At 47.1% G+C, this 22249-nt stretch overlaps 1 protein-coding gene and 1 long non-coding RNA gene across 2 annotated transcripts in view; both read right to left on the reverse strand.

Annotated features, from left to right (window-relative positions):
- The window catches only part of LOC113998149, a 48643-nt gene extending 43017 nt beyond the window's left edge, over positions 1 to 5626 (reverse strand). The window contains exon 1 of the long non-coding RNA XR_005564579.1: positions 5511 to 5626. This is a non-coding gene — a long non-coding RNA (uncharacterized LOC113998149). The remainder of the gene's footprint in view (positions 1 to 5510) is intronic.
- Positions 5627 to 13605: 7979 nt separating this feature from the next.
- Positions 13606 to 21783, reverse strand: NPHS2 (NPHS2 stomatin family member, podocin). The gene is made up of 9 exons (XM_027740573.2): positions 21685 to 21783; positions 19090 to 19372; positions 17514 to 17617; positions 16613 to 16685; positions 16241 to 16323; positions 15751 to 15954; positions 15344 to 15399; positions 14451 to 14529; positions 13606 to 14044 (listed from the first exon to the last, which is right to left on the reverse strand). Exons 2-9 carry the CDS (start codon positions 19364 to 19366, stop codon positions 13766 to 13768), a joined length of 1155 nt encoding a protein of 384 aa, XP_027596374.2. The 5' UTR covers positions 19367 to 19372; positions 21685 to 21783; the 3' UTR covers positions 13606 to 13765.
- Positions 21784 to 22249: the final 466 nt, after the last annotated feature.

Raw genomic sequence — 22249 nt, forward strand, 5'->3', positions numbered from 1 at the left:
TCCCTCCAAGGGGAAAGGACATCTTTGGAGTGTGGGAGAGGAGCACGGAGGAGAAGTCAATAGGTCCTGGAACAGACCTGAGTTTCTATCCTCTCCCGGTTCAATGCACATTAAATTGGAGCAGCTGCCAAATGTATATCATGTTGGTGACTTCTGCCTTTATTTTGGGCCTGAAAAGGATTTGTGTGCCAAGAACTTAATGTGATTATTTTTCCAGCTGTGTACCGCATGCTCTTAATTCTTGTCTGTCCTTAAACTGTAACAGCTACAGAACAAGGCCATCAATCTTCCTGTTCTTTCTGGTGGGAATATCAAGTACTGCCAGAGAGCCGTCAGAGGGAAAACAAAACTTCTGTCACAAGTTTTTTGTGAATTTTTGTATTTCCAAGAAGCCACTTATGCAGCAAGACAAACTACCTGCCAAGGTTATTCCTGGATTATACCTACACCCACAAAGATGTATCTGAAGAAAGGTAATTAACCTAATTAGAACCCACAGTACAAGGATACAGCTGATAAGGAGGTCGAAAAGTCTTAATACCATTTATAAAGAATTGCATGTCTTTGCAAGGCTGGTGGGGGAGAAAGGCTTCAAAAGAGAATTCATAGGGATTGTGAGACTAATGGAAATATCCTATTTATTGTTTTCATTAATACCTTCAAGAATAAAAAGTGATAAGGTTATTAATTGGTGACAAATATAATAAAATCTCTGCCCCAATCCAGATTTAAGAAATCAACAGTTGTGCTTAATGCAGTTTGTAGTTGGAAACCAAACACCCCTTTTATGGATGTAGCAAAGCATTGGAGGCTTCTTCCAAAAGGATGCACCAAGTGTCAGGTATAAGGGGGGGTTTTCCCAATACATAATAGCAAACCCACCTTAGCCCTGTGGGGTAAGTACAAATATGGGTTTAATTCTGTTACTAGATCATTCATTACTGCAAGTTTTCTTGGCTAAGTATTAAAAGGAAATAAACACCATGCCCACAAAGGGAATACCTGTTCCTGGACCAAAAGCCCGTGGAAGGAAGCTGAGAGGGGCCTTGTGGGCACACTCAGTTGGTGAGGACTGGTCAGGTAGGGCCAGGCTGGAGGCCATGGGGTTCTACATCCAACTCTCCATCCTTCCAGCTTCCCTCTAACAGTGGGATGCTTCCCTGCATTACCTTTTGCAATTATTTAGGCAACTGCTGGTGTTGTAGGGTATTCCCAACTCTGCAGAAAGCTGACTGTGGCAATCCACAAGAAGGGAAATGGCTTTATAGAGACCAACTGAAGTTCTTTACAGCATCCCTTGGTGTTTCTGCACCTGACAGCTTAGTACAGTCGTGTGGCTTGTGCTTTATCTCCCGCAGCTGGAAGGTGACTTGTCCTAGGCTTCACTGAAGATCTAACAACCACTAAGTGTGGGATTAACCTCTGCTCCAGGGTAAGGGAGCAGGCATCTTGTCACAGGTTCTCAGCCCCATACTTGTATCATTGGTTTCACTTCTCTTTCACCAGCAGGTTCTCCCTGCTGCTCTCCAGAGATCCCCAAGCTGAGGGATACCCCAAGGGTGCTTGACCTTCAGGCCTGTTCCTCCCTGGAGTGTAGTTTTGTTCCAGAGGAGGTTTCCAAAGCCTGACCTGTTCCAGTGCTTCTCTTTCCAGCCCAGAGCACTTAAAAACCACCAGAGCCCCAGGAGGCTTCAGGGTGAGTATGTTTCCATCTCCTGCCTTTTTCTGTCCAGAATTGCTTTTTCTCTGGGGGTGCATGTTTGTTCTGTGCGCAAAAGAAAACTTTGCTGACCACATAAGATAAATTTATCCTATGTTGCATCCCTTTCCTGACCACACCATTTGACACAGACCCAAAGCACTGCCTTCCAGTCCCTGCAAACCTGCTCATGCCCTGGTGCTGCTGTGACGCCTTTGCCAGGGCTGATTTGTCCACACTGGTTTCTTCAGCTCCAAGAAATAATGACAGGGAGCTTGTTTAGATGGTCACTTGGCCCTATCCCACTCCTGGGCACGTTTCTTGCTCAGTGGTGAGAGCCACGTGTGTGCCTTGTGTGCAGGGCTGCCTGCAAAGATTGGCTTTGGCATTATCCTAATTGTTGGAGCAAGTTCAGACACCTGACACCACCCTGACACTTTGTTGAGTGCTGGAAGGTAGGGAAAGAAGGGATAAGGAGCCCAGGAAAGACAGAACTGGGAACACAGAGCTAGATCTCTTCTGTGGTCTTATCTTATGGTGGGTGGCTGTGTTGCCTGACGTGGCTGGATGAATGGACCAGCTGGACTGTTGGAGTGTGGGCAGAGAGATTTGAGGGAAAAGATGTTTTGGGATTAATAGAAGAGTTGCTAAATGAGTGCTTCTTAGAAACGTCCTTCCAAAGGATGCCACACTAGCAGGGCTGCTCTGTGATCCATGATTAAGAAAAGAAGCTTCTCCTGGTTTTAATGGACTTAGCAGGGAGTAGGTTTACACTTCTTTGTGTATAAACGTTGCTTAACAGCACTAGGAAGGGAGGAATGTTTTGTTCTTTGTCAGGTGTCAGATATTTAGGCAACAGGGTATTGGCAGGAGACATGAAAAATAGTCTTTGGCCAGCAACAAGCAATGTGAGATTAATCTGCCTAAAAAACATGATCTCATCCATCTTTTTTGTCCCAGGGGAGGGAGCCCTGGCTGTAAGCCAGGCCTCAGGCTGAGCAGGACAGACCAGTGCAGGGCTTAGGCCAGAGTAAGGGAACAGTGGGCTGCTGTGGGGTGGTGGAAGAACAAGCTCCTCCCCTCCATTTCAGAGGTGTCCCTTACCAGTGTGACACTGTGACTGACCAAGAAGCTGAGGGTTTTCTTCCTCAGATTTCTCCCTTAGAGTTTCAACCTTTTCTGGTTGGCAGAAGCTCTTTTTCTGAGGGTCACTGGGATCAGAGAGGGAGCTGTGGTACAGTCCCACCTGCTCCTGAGTGCCATCATTCCAGTGTTTCTCTGGGTGTTTCACTAGCTGGGAGAAGGGAGGCCCTCAGACACTGTGTTCTGGTGTTACCCTGATCCTAAAACTCATCAGCTGCCTGGCACAGTTCAGGGTTGGCTGTTTCCATCTGCTTTCAGATGTAGATTGTTTGTGTTGTACTCTGAATCATGTAGAAGGAAAGGTAAAAGCAGTGTGAAAAGCTGCTATCTGAGCTTCCCTCTCCTGGCTGCCAAACATGTGTCCTTTTTGGGAGAGAACTAAGAGTATCTGCACATCTTCCATGTTTTTACAAGAGTGTGTAGTGACAGGACAAGGAGAAATGGCTTCAAACTGAAAGAGAGTAGGTTTAGATTTGATATTAGGAAGAAATTCTGCCCTGGGAGGGTGGTGAGGCCCTGGCACAGGTTGCCCAGAGAAGCTGTGGCAACTGGAAGTGTTCAAGGCCAGGTTGGATGAGGCTCTGAGCAACCTGGTCCAGTGGAAGATGTCCCTGCCCATGGCAGGGGGTTGGAACAAGATAATCTTTAAGGTCCCTTTCAACCCAAACTGTGATTCTATGAAGATTAGAAAACTGAACAAAATCAGTGCATTAAGCCTAGGGTAAGGAGATAATTTCTTAGGATCAGGCAGGATTCAGACTTGGCCAGCTGTCCAACAGATTCTTTGAAGTAAAGTAGTTCTTCTGTAACATGTTTGTCAAACAACCAATGTGCTATCATTTCCTATTTCCCCACAATTTTCCCTCTTTACTCCATGTACCCTTTTCTCTACCTCAAACTTTTCTTTTTTTGCCAGTATCCCCTTACTTTGTTTGTGTCTTTCCTCTCTCTCCACATTTCTTCTCCATAAAATCAAAACATATCCAGGCTGGGGTAATTTTGGCCTCTTAGGGGTGAAGCTGCAGTGTCTCTTGGTAGCATACAACCAACAGAGTCAAGCACTCACTTCCAGCATCCTCAGGGAGGGTGAGCCACCCTAGTCCTGTCTCAAAGGGTTTGTAAGGGCTGTGCAGATCCCTGATACGCACATATCCCAAAATAGCTAGGGAAAGGGGAGAAATCCTCTGAGTTGGATCAAAGCAATCACAGCAGTCCCTTTTCCCACCCTCTTGCCCAATGCCTGCCTGACATGGGAGACCTGGCTGATCTGCAGGAAGAAACTGAACAGTTCAGGGAGAGGTTGGGTCATGTTGGAGCAGAATCACTGTTGGCTCCAGCCAGGAAAAACTGCAAACTGTTTGCAGCAGCCTCAACAAGTGGCTTCAGTACTTTCACAGCAGTGACTGGTGAGTGCCCCAGAGGGACCAGGGGGAGCAGCCACTCCCTCAGCTTGTTGGACCAGCAAAAGCTTGCACTGACTCTCAGGTGCAGTGAGATTTGGTACAATCTGCAATTTGCACGTCCCTCACGGCTCTGCTCTTCTGCTTGACACGTTTATTTTGATACTTGGGTCCCTCACAGTAACTCCAAAGTGGTGCCACGGGTTTGTATTGAGGTTCAGTGCAGTGAGGATCGTGCCATCCTGCTGCAAACCAGTGTCTTTTTTGCAGCTGTCATGGCTGTAACAGAATCCCTGCATTTAGTTTGGTTCATTTTAACTGGAATGTGTAGGCATTGGTGCTCCAAAAGAGCATTCAATTCCCTCCTGTACAGATATGAGACTGAGACACATAAGGTTTCAAACTCAGTCTTTTTCTGTGTTCAGGTGATTATATTTTGCAAGACTTTTGTTAGTTCACTGTGATATGTTAAATAAAACAAAGCATACATGCAAGCACAAAATGCAGGAATATACACAGTGTGTGCAGTAACAAAATACATCAACCACAGGTTTCAATCATAGAGTTAATAATGTCTGAATTTTCAATATGCGCTTGAATTTGATTTTCATCTTTGCTGGAAGTAATTTATTTTCTCAACTGACAGCCAGTGTTTGTGTTGTGTTGAGTGAGAGAACAAAAATCCCTGGGTGAGTAAGACCTTGTAGTTTTCACTTCTCTTTCAAGTTACAATTTGTATTGCAAACTTGGTACATTTCGACTATATATCAATATATATTTGGGTTTGCCTTGGCTACTAAAGGAGTTTTTCCTCAGCTCTTATCCCTTCTTTCCCTCTGTTTTAGCTCCTCCCTGATGATGAAAAGGTACCGGATGAAATCCTACAGGACATCAAGGAGTTGATACATGTAAGGCTTGGGTGGGTTGGACATATTATCAAGTTGTATCTGCTCAGGAAATTACTCTGTGTTAGCTGAACCCCAGTGAGCATCTAAGTCCATCACAAGTGTGAACAAAACCACAGCAGCTCAAATCTTTTGTGCTGAAGCTCAAATCTACAGATGAGAAGTTATGACTGACCAGTGCCATACTTCAGTGCATTAACCTCAGTAAAATACTTGAGCACTATCTGACCAACAGCTCTGGTGACTGATAAATTATATTAATCCATAGAAATGCTCAGAATTGACACCAATAAGTTTTCAGTTTATTTGCTAGCTACTCACTGTGACATATTTATGCACATGGACTCCTCACACTTCTCTTACCTGATTTCCATCACCTTTCCGTCGCAGCCAAAGGATGGTCCAGCTTTTGGGGGCATGTCAGCCTTGCTGCTCTTCTTTTAGAGACTGAAAGCAGACCCAGAACTATAGGGAGGCATTGCCTCCACAGCAGCCTTCCCTGGAAGAAATAAACCAAAGGGCATGGGAGCTCATGGGATTCCAACACCAGGATAAGTGGAGGAATGGTAAGGGAATGGAATGGACTGAAATTTGCAGTTCAGTCTTTCTGTGAGGAAAGCAGCAGATAATAAAGGACTGATTGACATAATCTGTGCTGGCCTCTTCCAAAGCTGCAGTCTGACCCCTAGGTATGTGCTGGGAATCAAGAGCAGTCAAGGGCCAAACTCCAAGAAACTTGACTTGCAGTCACAGGTGGAAAGAGTATCTGACACTTTAAATGTGATACAGTGCAAAGAACACGCAGTGCAGATATGACACAGGGAAGTCATATGTTATGTTCAGAGGGAGAGCGGGTGGCTTGTGATTATGTGGATAATTTATGGAAAAGAAAATAAAAGTAAAAGGAAAGGGCAGATGTTTAAAATGTAAAATAAAACATCACTTTGAAGATCATTAACCAGATAATGCTGTCTTGGAGGGTAATACTTTTTTTTATATCTTATCACTTATGCCAACTTATCTTCATCCAGACATTGAATTATCCTGATAATAAAGAATGTAAATAAATGTTTTCCTTGCTGATATAAACTTATCTCCCATGTAAGATAACAAACAATGTTGAGTAATTCGGAACTAACCTTCTCAACCTTTGCCCCTGCAAGACCTTGACTCATTCCTGATTTCAGAATTATTTCATCTCTGTTTTTTTAATCATTTTATTTCCTTCTTGCAGACTAAAACCGAACTGAACATGGGCTGTCAGGAACTGCTACTCATGTTTGCTAAGCTGCTTCTCATGCTGTCATCTTATTCTTTCACTCAGGGTTATCCTGTTCTTTTCCCTACATTATCTTATCCATGCTGTATGAGTATTTCTCATTATAAATAAAGAAGAAACGGGGTCAGAATTGCCCAGACACCAGCACGGCAAAAAGTTAACAGCAGATGGTCATGGTCTGAGCACAGGGTGGATATCTTATCCAAAATTGCTTCAGCCAGTAAAGTCCAGCAAAAGAAATGTTAGCTTATTTTAATACAGACTTTGGGAACTGGGCCACAGGAAAGGTGTTCTCTTGGTCCATCCAATGCAGCGTGTTTTGAGTGGCTTGGATTCATTTTTGCATTGTAATGAAATGAATGGCCTTTCAGTAGAAAAAGACAAGGTATCCCTTCTCTTTACAGTGGCTCTTTGGTAAGAAACAGTGAAAATGAAAGAGATTATAAAGAATAGGTAAGAGACAATACTGAGAACATGGTAATTTTGTCCTGTGAGGCAACAGCACCCATTTACCTGAAGTGTTCATTATCTTCTGAGATCTGATTACCTGGTCTGAAGCAACATGTGCCAGAAATACAAAGGTTTTGATGACAAGGATGAGAGATGGAGAGAGAACAATGACATATGAGATTGCTTCAGCCAGGAGGTGTAAGAAAGGACTTACAGGGAATTTATAAGGTTTGGTTTGAGGTCTTTGCTCGTATTCAGTCTTCCTTGATCACTGTATAAAGCCTTCACAGAGTACTTCCAGTGTGAGAATAGGATGTTTCTTACCTGTCTGGACATCCCAACTTCACTGCACTTCTTCCAATCCAGAGGAGAAGTTAACTAGCTCTACCCCACAGCCAAACAGTAGGGAAGCCAAGCCGTGCACCAAAATCACTGAAATATAAAAAAAAAAAAAAATTGTCATCACCATCACGTATTTAACATGTCAGCTTTCCTACAGGATGTCACAGAGGCCAGGACCTCACCAGGATTTAAATAAAGTTCAACACTGGCTATCAAGAGCAAGCACTGTTACATTTCAAGCATATTCCCCAACAAATAGGGGATATCCATCAGCATGTGCCAGACAAGTGAATGAACAAGTAATTTACTACCTTGTCCAGGCACATCTGTGCTTACTGTATCACCTTCATCTTTGAAGAATGGGATTGTAACTGCAAAGCTGTTTTAAAAAGAATTATATTAAGCCTTTATGCAATGAGAGAGCCAAATATGCCAAGACAAGAAGTCAGGGCTTCAAATTAAGCCCATTTTCTTTCAGCTTGCTTTGTATTCAGTGTTTGCTAAATAGCTCCCTCTTAATTCTAAGTGTAGCCAGTTCCCACGTAGGCTGTTCATCCCTCTTGGCATCCCCCACAGAATCCAGCTTTATTTTTGTTGGCTGAAAAAATTACAATCAAAGGTTGTATCTTCTTCCCCTGCAGGCACAGCTACGTTTTTGACAGCCTTGGTGAGAAGTATGGAAGATTGGTTATTAATGGTGCAGAAGCTGAAGTGAGGTCCTGGCATGCACAAAGCTGAGCTGCCTGCATTTTATCACCAGATTCCTTTGTGGCTGGCCCAGGTGGATGCAGCGATGAGTTTTATAGGCTCCAGCCAGTTGCATGAAGCTGAGAGTGATGATAAACCACATTTCCTTTAAGGACAGAGGTGTTAATTGGACCTGGGCTGGCCTTGCACAGAAAACTACACTTGTGAGAAAAGAGAAGTGTCCTTTTGTGGAGTCCCTAGCACAGAAAACTGAAAGTGGGATAAACACGACCAACTGAAGCATTAAAATGATTGGTGACTGCCTTTCATCTGCTTTGATTTGGCAATATCTGTGGAAACAGTTGGTGGCTTCAATATCATTCCTGGAACATCCCCATCTCCCTCAGAACTGCCAACTGCTTTGGAAATCTTGACATTTGAAAAAAACCCAAAATGAGTGATTCATTTACAGTCAGATTTCTGGGGGTATATTCCTCTTCATGGTGCTCCATTGTTTTTGGTAAATGTCATCCAGAAATGAATCATTTGCAGAGCACGTGCATAACGTGTCTGTGTGAGATTCCTTGCAAATGCCAGGTCTGCCCACAACTACAGCCTTAGCAAAAAAGCCTGTGTCAGGTTTCCAGTATGTGGTGTACTTAGATATGCTGGGTTTGTTTAGCTGGGGAGCAAAATGTATCTTTGAGACAGGAGATCCGTGAGGCTGATGCACTAGAGGTCACTTTGTTTCTGGATTTGGTTTTTTTTCGGGGTGGTACCTAGAGAATTCTTTCAGGTGATTCAGCAGTGGGTTCTGTCCATGAATAATGAGGTTCTTAACAAAGAAATTAAGTGCAAGTCTGCAACTGTTAGGGATAAGGGCACTCTATCTAGTATTCAGTCTTTAATTTCCTTCTGGCTGGAGTGCAGTTATGAGGAATGCTTGTTTCTCTTTCGACACTTTCCTGTTTGAGTTGAGTTGTGGCTTTTGTCTCCCAGCCAAAGGAGCAGAGGAAAACTCCTAAAAATAGCTGTAATGTCTCCTGTACAGTGCATTAACACAATTTTGTTTCACTTTTAGCAAGCATTTTCTCTGGAATAACACTGATATTTCCTGTTCAGAGAGCTGTTGTGCCCGCTGGCTCTCTGTGGTTTTACTTCTTTCTCCCAGGGTTCTAGATGGTGTGGTGTGTGATTTCTGGTTTGTTGCTGAATTCTGGACATGAGAACGCACCATGTGGCTGATCAGCAGCACATGATCCTAAATAAGAACCGGGAGAAGGATGGATACATAGTAGGAAAAGATGTGTTTGTAATGAATATGGATATAAAAACGGTAAAAACAGGGCAGGGTTTCATTTCAGGCAGGTGCTGGTTCTGCTCTGTGGTAAGGTTCTGCCTCATCCAATATCTGATGGCCTTATTTCGGGTTTCCTTTCATTCTGAATGTCTTGGGCCATTTGAGAGGTACTCATGATAGTTTTCTGCAGGAGCTAAAATTTTTCAGGTCCTGTTAGCACTTGCAGGGTGCTGTGTGAATGCAGCTGAGCTCTTCCAGGGCCTGCCAGTCCCCTGGAGTGTGGCAGGAACAGCCACACAACGTTGTGCCTCAGTGTGAGGAACACAATGAGGGTATACCCAAGTGTCTCCATGCAGAATCACACCAAGGTTTGTGTTTGGTTATGACTTCTTCCATGCCTAAGCAGTATGGCTTGGCCATTCTGAATTGCATTCCCTCATACTTATTTTGCCTGTGAGTTTGCATTATCCAGGGAAAACCCACCTCATTAGCCTTGCTAATAGAATTGACTGTGCACTGTACTTATCCTCACACAATGAAGATCAGCATCTCACCCTTTGCTAGCAAACACTGAATTTTAAAATTAATTAAATTTGCAGGGTTTACATAGATGAGCCATGAAATCCTTTGTAGATCTTTTAACAATGCCCTTCTTTGAAACCATAAACGTGTTTTGTAGAGTCAGTCAATCCCACTGGACACCTCAGCTCTCTAAATCTTTCCTTTGGGTATCCTGCCAGCAGCTCCTTAGATTTCAGGTTTTAGCATTAACTTTGCTTCTGTGTTTCAGAAAAACAGAGATCCGTGCTCAGAATGAAGAGGAAAGATCTGAAGGTCTTGAAGAGAAGCTGGAAGAAGCTCTGCAGAGAATCAAAGAGCTAGAGTGTGAGCTGGAGAAAGATGGGAAAGTCATCCCAGAAGCAACATACAAAGAAAGGCAAGGTCAGGAGAATCAATATTCTGAACCCTGTCACAGACTCAGAGAGTGAAGCACTCTTCGAGGGCACCTCATTCACCTCCTGTTTAGTGCAGAACCCTCCCCTCCTGGGCATGTCCCAGGGTTTTGTCTTGACTCTTTGTCAGAGGTCAAGCAAGGAGGCTTTTAACATGATTCTAGATCAGGGCAGAAAGAACTGCTGAATATGGTCTGCTTTTGAGAGAAACTAATTTTGTTTGATTTTGATATGCAACACAGGGTCTGTGTCTAGAAGATCATGTAACTGGTGGCATCTGCCTTGTAGGTGAGTTTTCCCTGTTACAGCCAAGAAGATCTGTTTAGGATCACTGATTTTGGAGTAGAAAAAAAAGGATGTTCCAGGTCCTTCACTCTCAGAGGCCACAGGCCTTTTGTGTTTATACCACAGGACACTCTTGCTCCCTCCAGGAGGTATTTGAACACTGCTGACCCACTGATCTTGTCCATACCATGTGGCAGTGAGTTCCTCAGGTCACAAGTTTGTTGTGGGTGAAAGCATTTCCTTGTGTCCTTTCTCAGCTAGATCCATGAGATATAAAATGCGGAGAAAAAATGGGAATTAAAATTCCCTCCCTTATTCCTCTAGCATATCCTGTCTCTTTGACATCAAAGTGGGAGAAGAGGCTAATTTTTTTGTTAAAGATGTGATATCTTGGGCACATTTTAACTCTGTGGTATTTGTAATGGCTTTGGTTTGTTGTTTTGTTTCTCTTTCAGAAAGATGTTTCCAAGAAAGTGTCTCAGAAGTCGAGGCCTGCCCAAGTCCCAAAACTGCTACCTCTGGCCAGCCCAAGAGATCCAGAAAAAGCAAATACTGAAGAACAGCAATGCCTGAGTAATGTCCTAGTGCCCATTCATTGTAGTGTTTCACCCCTTACCTACTACCCCAGCATCTCTGTGCCATCTCAGCATTTATGCTGTTCTTCTACTTGCCTTCACCACTTCCACATCTGTCTTGCTTGTCCTCTGCCTCCTCCCACAGTTCTAATATCTATGCAGCTTGTCATCCCTGTAATACCACTGCTACCTCAACTTTCTCCTCCCCACAACTCTCTTGCCTGTGCCCCTTCTGTTTGTGCTCATCAATCACTTCTTGCTGCTTTATCTCCTTCTGCCTCATCCCTTTTGGATCATGCAAGTAAGTTGTTTGCACCTCTTCCCTCTCCTCTCAAGGTTTTTTTCCTCAGTGCCAGCATAGCCTGGTTGTCTATCTGATAATGAGTACCTCCTTCATCTTCTGGATTTCAGATGATCCAAACACCAGCTGCCTGACTGGTTAGGAAGAAAATGCACAAAAATCGGGATGACTCTGCAATTTGACCCATTCTCAGCTTGGAAGAGCAGGCAGTGAAACTGTCAGGAATTACATCAGCTCAGACAATCCTTGCCAACTCCCTCAGAGTAAATTCTCTTTTGGAAACATATCAATAACCCTTAACTACATTTTTAAATGATGTTCTGCAGTTTTTTTGAACATAATATCTCCTGAAGGTAAAATGACAAGTTCCTGCCAGCTCTGCGAATGTAAAAGAGAGAAGATCCTGCTGGAACAAGACACGCTTTTTGGAACTGAGGATGCCCTTAGCTATAATTTGCCTTCCTGAAACCGCAGAAAAGTTAAATGTTTGAAAAAAGCTGTGCCTGGCTTCTGCAGATACAAGTGCCAATAAGGTAATCCGTGTGCCCTGACAAAGTACTGCGTGTGGCTTGACACTGTTCTCGGGCTAAGTGTTGTTCCTTTGAGACATGATCTGTAAAGCTGTTGGTCTTTGATGTGCTAAGAATCTTGGTCTGGATGGATCATTTTACATGGAGTTAGAAAAGCAGCCAGAGAAGTGTTCAGAGAAAGGATCAGCTGCAGCTCAATCTGTGTAGTATTATACCCTTTTGCCCGAGGCTGGGAAAGAGGGGCCTTTTCCAGCAGCATGAGAAATAACCAGAAGCAGCTTTAGAGGAGTAACCACACAACTCATGTTCCCTAGTGGAAGATGACAGAGCTGTTTGACTTCCTAGAGCTAGTTTTCCATGAGCAGATCACTACTGAGATCTATTAGACACAGGAGCCATCCTGCCACCCTCTCCTGAGACGGTTACAGTGGCAGAGTGATGTAGATGTGAGGTTACACCTGGAGCTCCGGTGCTTGTGTGATCACCAAGAAGTTCACAGGTGGATTTTTCCCACTTCCCAGCTACTTGTAAGGGGGCTGGCTTTCCAGGTGTCCTTGCTGTAAAAAGGCTGGCAAATACTTGTAGAATGAGTAGTATTATGGGAGCTGTGAGTGTTACCAGCAGCTGTGGATAAGGGAAAATTCAAGAGTGAGCAAGTGGCTGGGTAACCCCTACTAGACAAATGCATGATGGCAACAATTTGGGGGCAGCTGGGAGAAAGTGCTCTCTATCTTGGCCTCTACCAGCAGCAGGACACTGGTGCTGGGAATGGCTGTGCAGGAAGGTCTGCTCTAAAGCCAGGGGAGACACTGCAGATCCAGTAAAAAGGCAGGAGGGACACCCACCCAAAGGGCACCAGGATCAGACAAAGTGAGTGCAGGGGTATTTCGTTTGACAGTGCTCTAGATCTTTGCCAAGGGGAAGGACTGCAATGCCTGTCCCTGGTTATTTCTAACGGCTTTAGTCAGGAAAGATATATCAGAGTTTTGAGGCTTCTAGGAGTATTGAGAACTCGGTCCATTCTCTGTGCCCGTGTCTCTCAGGCAGCTGAAGCAGGCAAAAGTGTTGCAGTTCCCAAGGCTCTCGGCTGGGTCTTCCCAGTGGTGCCGGATTCCCCCTTGTCAGCTCAGTGGGCGTTGGTTAATCGGGTCGCCTTAACGTTTTTAGGTGCCCGTGAGCTCAGACGTTGTCCTGCCTCACCACCCTGTGGAAGCCAGCAGCAGCACAGCCTGCCTTTCCTCTGCACAGCGGATGTGCCGGGCAGGGAATCACCAGCCTCCAAGGCTGCCCTTTCCTCCTTTTACTTTTCCTCCTGCTTTAAAGTTAGGGCTAAACATCTTGTTTGCTCGTGTGTGGATGTATTTGTGTGTGTGGTGACTGAAATCCTAAATCCGGGACAGCACCACAGAGCCAGCTTGTTCCCTCCTCGCAGGACAACAAGGCTGGAGGCACCCACCATCCTGCCTGAGTGCTGAGCCCCTTCCTGTTCCCCCATGGATTTCCAGGCTCCCACTCCCACCCACCCAGCTGTTTGGCTTGGGGGCGGGGGGCATTTAAGTACATAGAATGTATTTCTGTCCTTCCTGCCAAGGTGATGGGACAAAATGGATCAGACTCTGGGGGTCAGGCTCTAAGGTGTCAAGATGCATCTGGCCCTGTGATGGAGAAGGGATGACACCCCCTGTTCCCCTGACCCCCTGCTCACACACCTGCCAGGCCTGCTCCTTACTTTTAACTTTCCAAAACAAGTAGAGGCTTTTTCCACATACAATCCACTTTATATTGCAGATCTGGGCTGCCTCCCCTCCTGCCTCCAGACCAGGACCTGATGGTGGGCTGCCAGAAAGCCAGCCCTCTTGCTCCCCTCTGAGCAGGATTGACCAGGAGCAGTGTGTGAGCCATTTCTGGAACAGCTCTCAGAGCATGGGGGAGTCCTTCTTGTCTTTCAGGCTTTCTGGGAGCTTTGTGGTGTCTGGGAGGAGGCTGCTCACGGCTGCAGGGCTGTGGGCAGCTGGAGAGACCAGATTCATGGCGTCCAGAGGGAAGGGCAAGATGAAAGCAGCGGGTTTCTCTGCAGTGAGGGAGTGCAGTGCATGGAGGTAACGGAGCTGAGCAGCAGCAGGGGCACTGGACAGGATCTCAGCTGCCATCCGCAGGGACTCGGAAGCTGCCTTTTCCCCCTCTGCAGCAATCACCTGCCAAGCAGGGGAAGAAAGGAGGTTTCTGTGAGTGAGGGGAGTGAGGGAGTTCTGTGACCGGGAGTGAGGTGGCACAGACTGTTACAGAGGGAGGTTGCCACAGTGAAATTCCCTGGGCCAGTGTGATTATAACTTTCCTGCTCTTTGAAGATCACAGCATGTACTAGACCTCTTGATGCTGCCAAAAGTTTAGGAGCTCGTGTCTAATGTGTTTTTACTGGGCCCATCAGAGGTCACACTTGGGCTCCCCTTGCTAGACCCAGCTCTTGAACAGGAATTAAAGAAAACATATCTTCCCAGAGCCATGAGCTTGTGTGGCATGTCCCAGGGACCTCAGATCAGGGCTGGGAAAGGAAGGAGGAATGCTTTGGAAGGAGATGAGAAGTATTCAGAGTTGGCATACCCGCACTTTGGCCTGTCTCTGGGCCTCTGCTTCCACAGCCAGGGACTGCCGGAGCTCAGCAGGCAGCTGCACGTTGTTGCTGTGGCAGGAAAGGAGAGGGATTAGCTGGGCTCTTGGCTCTCCTGGCAGCACTGGATGGTCAATCTGAAGCTTGGAATGGGCTCATCAGTCAGTCTCTGCAGAGTATTCTTTTACATTCTTTGCTCCCTGGCTGTTCCTCTTTGTGTGCCTGACTTTAGCCTTCTACCTCCATTCCCATCCTTCTCTTTGAGCCTGGTTTTGCAGTGACCAGGACTGCATGATCACTAGGCAGCAGAGACATCTCTCTGTACCTCTGAGGCTCAAAGTTTAAGCTCACTCTGTGAGACAGCAGAGACTCCACTGGGAGACTGCTCTCAAGACAGGCACAGGAATGTTCTGGTCACAGATTTATTCATTCACTGCTTGGCTCTCTCTTCCATGTCCCTGTACACGATGATTGAGTCCCACCTTTGTGCACAGACTTCTGAGTGATGAGCCCATCCCTCTCAAAGACCCTGGGGCCTTTGATCTAGACTGGGACATGGAGGGTTCAGTGCCTCCTGCCCCTCGTGGGCTACCAGAATTGGGTGCAAACTCTGCCTGCAGCAGCAGTGAAATGGTGATGAGATCCCAGCTAAGGATCCTGCCCCGGCTGTCAGTGCAGGAGCAAGAACAGTCTGACATGTGGAAGTTTTACATGAGGCTGAAAGGAGCAGGGGAAATAGGAAGGTGAGAAGCAAGGCTCTACCTTCTGCAGAATAGCTGCAGGGAGAGAGACAGAGGCAAAGCAGGAAGAGAAGCAAGCAGCAGCGAGTAGGATGGGTTCTTGCAAAGGGCCAGGGAATTCCCTTCTACCAGCATTTCCTACCTACATTTCTACTCTCTCCACTTTGATCCCCCAGCAGCCCGTGACTGCATCCAAAGCCACCTGTGAAGAGGAATATTTTTAGAGCATGGGGAGAACAGCAGCCCTGGCCTAGACTCCTTACAGGGAGTAAGACAAGGCAGGGACATTAATTGCCAGGACTGTGAGGCAGATTTATCAGGTTTTGTATGCTATTGTGCAAGACCCCTCAGAAATTAAATTACTGTCCTCACTTCCAATTTGTGTTTACCCTGGGAGTTTGGGATGATTTAACTGGAGTCCACAGTGATTCCAAGTCTGGAATCCTTCTTCAAAGCAGTGTCCGTGACTCTGAGGGACTGACCACCTGAACGAGCTTCTTTGCAGAGCCTCAATTCACCCCTAGCTCTGCTGTCCCCCTCCCCATGGAAGCACCTTGATCTCCTGGCTAATGTTTTTCCTCTCCAGCAGAAGCTCAGAGAAGGCTTGATGTGCCAGGAGGCGCTTCGTGGTGGTCTGCACCAGCAGCTGGATGGCACTGGAGATGCTGGTCAGGGTGGTGAGGAGAAGAGAGGCATTCTCCAACCGGTAATAGCAGACAGCATCTATCTCCAAAGTAACCATGTCTTTGGTCACCACCTAAGAAGACGACATTGGAGGAGATGGAGCTGGTTCTGGCAGTTCTAAGGTAGCACAGGAAAGCACACAATTGAGAGTGTGATGAGGACTAACTGGATGGTTAAGGCATTGTAGCTTCCACCTCTGATACTGACTGATCTTGGGCAAACTGTATATACTCTGGATCTCAGAGGTTACTTTGTGATGGTTTTTTCGAACTTTTCTTTGCAAGGATGGAGGGTTGGAAGCAAAAGATCTAACGTTAAAGAGATACCAAAATTAATATAGAGGGGGGTGTCAGCCATACCTGATGGAAGGGGATCTCTAGGGTTTTGAGGCGGAGGTCTATCTTGTGGTACGTGTCCAGACAGGGAAGAAAAAAGAAAAGGCCTGTGGGAGGAAGAGAAAGACAGCTGATGATCATCAGAACCACAGAAATTGCCTCTCATGCTCTGGAAAACGGGAGGGTTTGGCATGCAGAACTACAAAGGAACAGCAATATATGGGCTCAAATTCTGAGGCTGCTTCTGTGATGGGGAAAAGCCCTTAAGAGGAAGGGAACAAAAACATCCCATCTCCTGTCTGGCCATGTCTGCTTGGAGGGCACCAGCACGTGAGCTTTGGTAGAGCATGAAAAAGAGGAGCAACATGGCTGAGGGGAGCTGAGTAAACACCTTACCAGGTCCTTTGGCTCTGCCAGGAAGGAGATGCCCAAGTCTGAAAACAATGGCTCTCTCATACTCCCGCACCACCTGCAGAGGGAAACAAAAGGGAGGCTGGAGAGGAACAAGCAGGACTGGGAAAAGCAGCTTCAGAGGCATGGGAGGAAGTCTGTTCTGGAAAAGCCCTGCAAAGGGAGGATTTCAGCAGGTATGAACTAGTGGTATCACTTGTCACTGAGTCCCTTTGCCCAGCATTGCTGGCTGAGCTTCTGTGTGAGCATCCCTATGACAGCCCAAGACCTGCTGAGAGCAGCCCATGCTAGACCCACCCAGGGTTTCCCAGGATGAGGCCAGCATCTTGCTTCCTTAAATTAAAGGAAGTTAAAATTTTCAAATTAAAATTTTAAAATTAAAGGAAGTTAAAATTTTCCATGTTGGTTGTTTCCCTCCATGGGAACCATGTGTTTGTATATATATATATCTATATAAATCTGACAAAAATTAGAGGAGGAGGGAAAATCTGCTATTAGCTCTGAGATCAATCTCTCTTAACATTTTTAATTCAAAACCCATTTACCCAGCTGTTGGTTGCAGTGCAGCCCTCTCTGGCCTGAGAAGGCTGAGGATTATATTTGAAAGTGAATAGACTTGCAATTTGTTTTAAAAAAGAGAAACTTAAGCCCCTGTCTGCTGATATTGCAGCAGGATTACTTGATAGGCAGTGTTTGGACCCCTGTGCAGCCCTGTGCTGTAGCAACATGTGATAAAAGATAAATCAAAATTAATAATGAGTTGAAGAGGTGTAAATAGGGCCTTAGACCAAAAAAGCTTTATGCTCATGTCCAACACATGCTGAATCAGTGTGTGACATCCACATCAGACACCAGATACTGAGAGAGGCCCCCTGGCTATTCTCACCTTCATGCAGAACCAGACAGAAATGGGGAAGGTCATTATGATGAACAGGAAAGACAGGATGGTCAGAAGCCACTCACAGATGCCCAGACCTGGAGACTTTACACCTAGGGAGAAATTCAACATGACTGTGTTAGGAGAGGACTGCTCCCAAAATACTGATAGCCTGACAAGTGCCTGCACACACAAGCTTCAGTGTTGTCCTTTGCCTGGACTTGGTGGATGTGAATCACTTGTCACTCTCTGGAGGTGAGTTAAGGAACGCTGCCTGGTCCAGGTGGCCAGGAGCTGTGAGGATGGAGGGGCAGATTTTGTCTCCACTTTACCAACAAAAACTGAGCCACGCTTCTCCATAGTTGCTTGACTAGAGGGCAGCCTTTCTCTTGAAGAATTGGGGCTACCAAGCAGTGTTGAAAGGCTTGGAATGGGCAACTTGGCTGAGCTGGGATTCCTGAAACTAATCTGGAAAGATGAGCTAAAAGTAAAGACTGTAAATAAGAGAGAGCTTTCAACATGCACAGCCTGAAGTGCCTTTCCCTATCAGGGCATTTCATGTTGCTTTGGAATAGGATTTTAGTTGCATCTCCTCTCCCTAATGCAGCAGGATAAAGCCACTGGTGCCACTGAACTCCCCCTGTGCTCTACAGCAGTCACACCAAGGTGCTGGGGGCTGACTGGGGTGATCAGCCCCAGATGAATACTACCTGCTACATCTCCCCAAAGGGAGTGTGGATCATCTTGCTTTGGCTGCCCTTTGTTGTGCTCCTGTCTGAAGTAAAATTCAGCAGGTATGGCATGAAAATCAACATATTACTCCTGGATATACTAAAAGCCAGAGAGTGGACCACGATTTCCAGCAGTGAAGTTGGCATCCCTCCCACTTTGAATCCCTTCTAGCCCTTCCATCCCTGCCCCTCTGCCTTTGGAGGTCTCTGCAGAACCACCAGGTCCTGAGAGAGGTTCAGATCCCAAGAACCTGCATGGTCACTAGAGCTCCACAGCACCACTCACTAGCTGTGATTCCTGTAACTGAGGCAGAAAGACGTGTTTGTGCAAAACTAGTTGTCAGAGAGTCAGCAGCACATCTGAACCTTTGTGTCACTCTAGGGCAGCAGAGTTGCTGGCATGGGAGTGCACAAGTGATGCTGGCTCCTGTAATACATGTCTGCCATGCCCTGGTGATGCTGGGTCCAAAGAGGCCCAGACACCTTGCCAAAAGATTCGTGATGCTCCTTTCTATCATGGCGGGCTGGGAATCTGCCTAACAAACACGTGGAGAGGAGCTGCTCTTAAAGATTATCCAGAGGGGAGCTGTGAGTGTGGACCTTAAGGGTAGTTCCTCCCTGCAGTGAGGTCTTTTGGGCTGTGAACTGGCATTAAGGCTAATGCTGTCCACTTGAAGAAGGGGAAGAGAAAAGGAAGAGAACAGAGCTGGGAGGCTGACTGGAGTCTCCCATATTTTGTCCTGAGGATAACCACATCTGTGATGACACCGTGCAGAGAGCAGAGCCATACTGTGACCCACGCAGCATCAACGAGCCCACACTTTCCCAAGCCCTTCCCTTCTTATGTGTCATACCTTCCTCTTGCTGCTCGCTGTCCAGCAATGCCATTGCCTCCATTTCTTCCTCAGACACCACCTCATCCACATCCACCACCGTGGAGGTGTGCACCCTGCCATCAGTCCCCACAGTGCTCTTGGTCTCCTTTGCTTTCTCCTGCTTTATGTCTCCTCTTCCTTTGCTGCCTTCTCTGCTGCTCTCCCTCTTCTCTCGTTTGCTCTGCGTACCCGGGGACTCTCCGCGTCTTCTATGAGACTCCCTGGAAGAGCTCCGAGCCCTCTTATCCATCCTCATCTGCCTGTGGGAGCGGAAAGAGTACGTGCTTGAATTTATTGCCGCAGGCAGGGGAGGAGAGAAGGGGAGGTGTCACATCAAGGAGGCTCATTTCAAGTTCATCGGGGCTTGTCAGCTGTAATGGACAGTGAAGTGAGCGAGGTGTTTCCAGCTGCTCGGCTCTCATCACACCCTGCTGTGGAGATGGGAAGGAAGGTTAAATCTGAACATGGTGGACCCTAGAAGGAAGTTCTGTTTGCATCCTGCTTTGGGGAATAAAATACAATCAGAAGCACTCAGATGATTTTAGTAGATGATTTCTGAGAAGTTGTTGAAAAGCAATCTGAAAGTAACTGTCAGGTGTGTGGCCCCAAAGACCTCAAATGGTGGGAGTGGCCCAGAATTGACATCAGGGTGAAAAATCTTTGCTGGTGAGACCAGTGGCTTACTCAGGAGTGTTTAGAGTGGGTGTTGCAGCAAATGTCTGGGTGAATAGCATCTCACACTGCGCTGCTCTCCAGAAGCCCTTTGGAGGGACACTGGCAGCAAACCCCTTCTCTCCAGGATCACCTCACATTTTTGCAGGGTGGGAAATTAACTGGTCCAGTTCAGCCATGAACTTTCCTGAAAGGATGCAAAGCATGGTGGCCATTCCTGGGATAGAGCTGTTAAATCTAAATTGCCAAAAGAGTTTGTGCCTAAATGCCTTCCTAGTTTTCCACAGAAGGAGCGTGGCAGAGCGAACGTAGGAGCCTTCTCTTTTCATGCTGCTCAGCCTGTGGTGACATCTGCAGAAACCTCTGGAGGAAGGTTTAAAACACTTCTGAAGTGTTTAAAACACTTTTGACATGTTTTAAAGTCACTGACTGTATTAAAGAAACCAGCACCTGGCTAGAAATCATACTACAGGCAAGACACAGCTGGGACATAAGGCAGGGCAGTGCTGAGCTTGGGGATTCCCAGTCTGTAGTGTGGAGGAGTAGCTGGAGGGAGCTGGGAAGCTGGCTGGGGATGTGCTGCTCTTGTTTTTTCACAGATTCCTGTTTTATTGGAGACCTGTGGGCCCACACGGAGTCAGGATATTGCAAGCAGGGAGGGCAGGAGCACCAGCTGCCTGCTTTCTCTGCTCTGACATGCTGGGTGCCTTGTCAGCAAGTCACCAGGGAAGTGATGGATGGAGAGGGCTAAAGGCAGGAGAAAAGTTGGGTGTAAAGGGGGTGTAATTAATAAATTTATACAGTGTATATACTTTGGGAGTGCTCCAGAAACCTTTTGCACTTGGTGTTTATCACTTGGCCAACACGGGATGGGGGAGAGATGGTCTCCAGCTGCTGAAAGGGCAGGTGGTGTTTTAAGCAGCAGCAGCAAACAGCAGCTCAGGTCTGGTTTTGGATTCCTGTTGGTATCTCGTCAAAAGCACCGTGGCATATTTAACACCTCTAAACCTGCAACTTGCTGGTTTTGTTTGATGTTTTATTCAACCAGTGGGTCCCAACTCCACCATCCCTGGAGGATGTTTTTGGCTGCTCCCTTGAAACAGGGGACATGCTCTGGGAGCACATGCTGATGGGTTTGCAACCTTTGCTGTCCCAAAATCTGCAACCTCAGCTCCTGTTTTATTCTGAAACGTATTGCTGTGTGGAAATCAGCTGTGCTGTTGAGAGGGAAGTCTGTGAGCCCTTAGGAAACAGCCACTGCACCACACTTTACCACACTCTGTGGCCTTGGGAAAGTCAGTGTCTCCACTGTGGATTTTCCACTCAGATGAGACAAAAAATACAAGACTCCTTACAATACAAAACTCTTCTTACAAAATACAAGACTCCTCTTAATAACAGTGGGACACTGAGGTGCTGGAACAAGTCCAGAGAAAGGCAATGGGGCTGGGGAAGGGTCTGGAACACAAGTCTGACGAGAAGTGGCTGAGGGAGCTGGGGGGGCTCAGCCTGGGGAAAAGGAGGGTCAGGGGGGACCTTCTCATTCTCTACAACCACCTGAAAAGAGGTTGTAGCCAGGTAGGGGTTAGTGCTTTCCCCCAGGCAACCAGGGATAGGACAAGCAAACACAGTCCTAGGCTGGGCCAGGGGAGGTTTAGGTTGGGCATTAGGAAGAATTTCTTCACAGAAAGGGTGACTAAACATTGGAACAGGCTGCCCACGGCAGGTGGTGGAGTCGCCATCCCTGGAGGTGTTTAAGCAAAGACTGGGTATGACACTCAGTGCCATCGTCTGATTGACAAGGTGGTGTTTGGCCACAGGTTGGACCCGATGATCTTGTGATGTCTTTTCCAAACCCAATCAATCCTGCAGTTCTGTGACACTTCACGTGGGTTTTTTACCTTTTTTTTTTTTTCAGAAGGCGGGGTCAGCGCCTCCGCGCAGGTGGAATCCCCTCCCGCCTCAGGGCCGAGGGAGCGGCAGCCACTCCCCCTCAGCCGCTCCCCCTCAGCCGCTCCGCAATGGCGGCCGTGGGGGGGGGGAGGCCCCGCCCCACCCCGCCCTCGCGCCCCGTAAAGGCGGGAAGGGCGGCGCGCATGCGCGCCGGGAAGGAGGGAGCGATGGCGTCGTGAGTGTGGGACCCGCGGGAGGGCGGCGGGTGTGCCGGGATGGGGCTCAGGGATGACTGTGCGGGACAGCGACCCTGTGAGGCTGGGGGGCGAACCCCGAGGCTGAGGGGCACAGGGGAGCACTATGAAGAGCACCGAGCCCCTCGGGTCGGTGGGGGGGTTTCTCGGGCAGCAGTTTGAGGGCGCAGGGTCTCTGGAGCGGCGGGGATTGTGGAGGGCAGGAGTTTAGGGGTGCACTAAACTCCAGGGGCGCTGGTGAGTGAATACAGGCATTGATAGGTAGTGGGCTGGTGAACCTGCTGCCCGCTCCCCCGTCCAGCTCTCGATGGGAGCGAGTC

The sequence above is a fragment of the Pipra filicauda genome, unplaced genomic scaffold (assembly GCF_003945595.2).
Source record: "Pipra filicauda isolate LSUMZ 115617 unplaced genomic scaffold, ASM394559v2 scaffold114_size2234877_pilon, whole genome shotgun sequence".
Taxonomy (NCBI): domain Eukaryota; kingdom Metazoa; phylum Chordata; class Aves; order Passeriformes; family Pipridae; genus Pipra; species Pipra filicauda.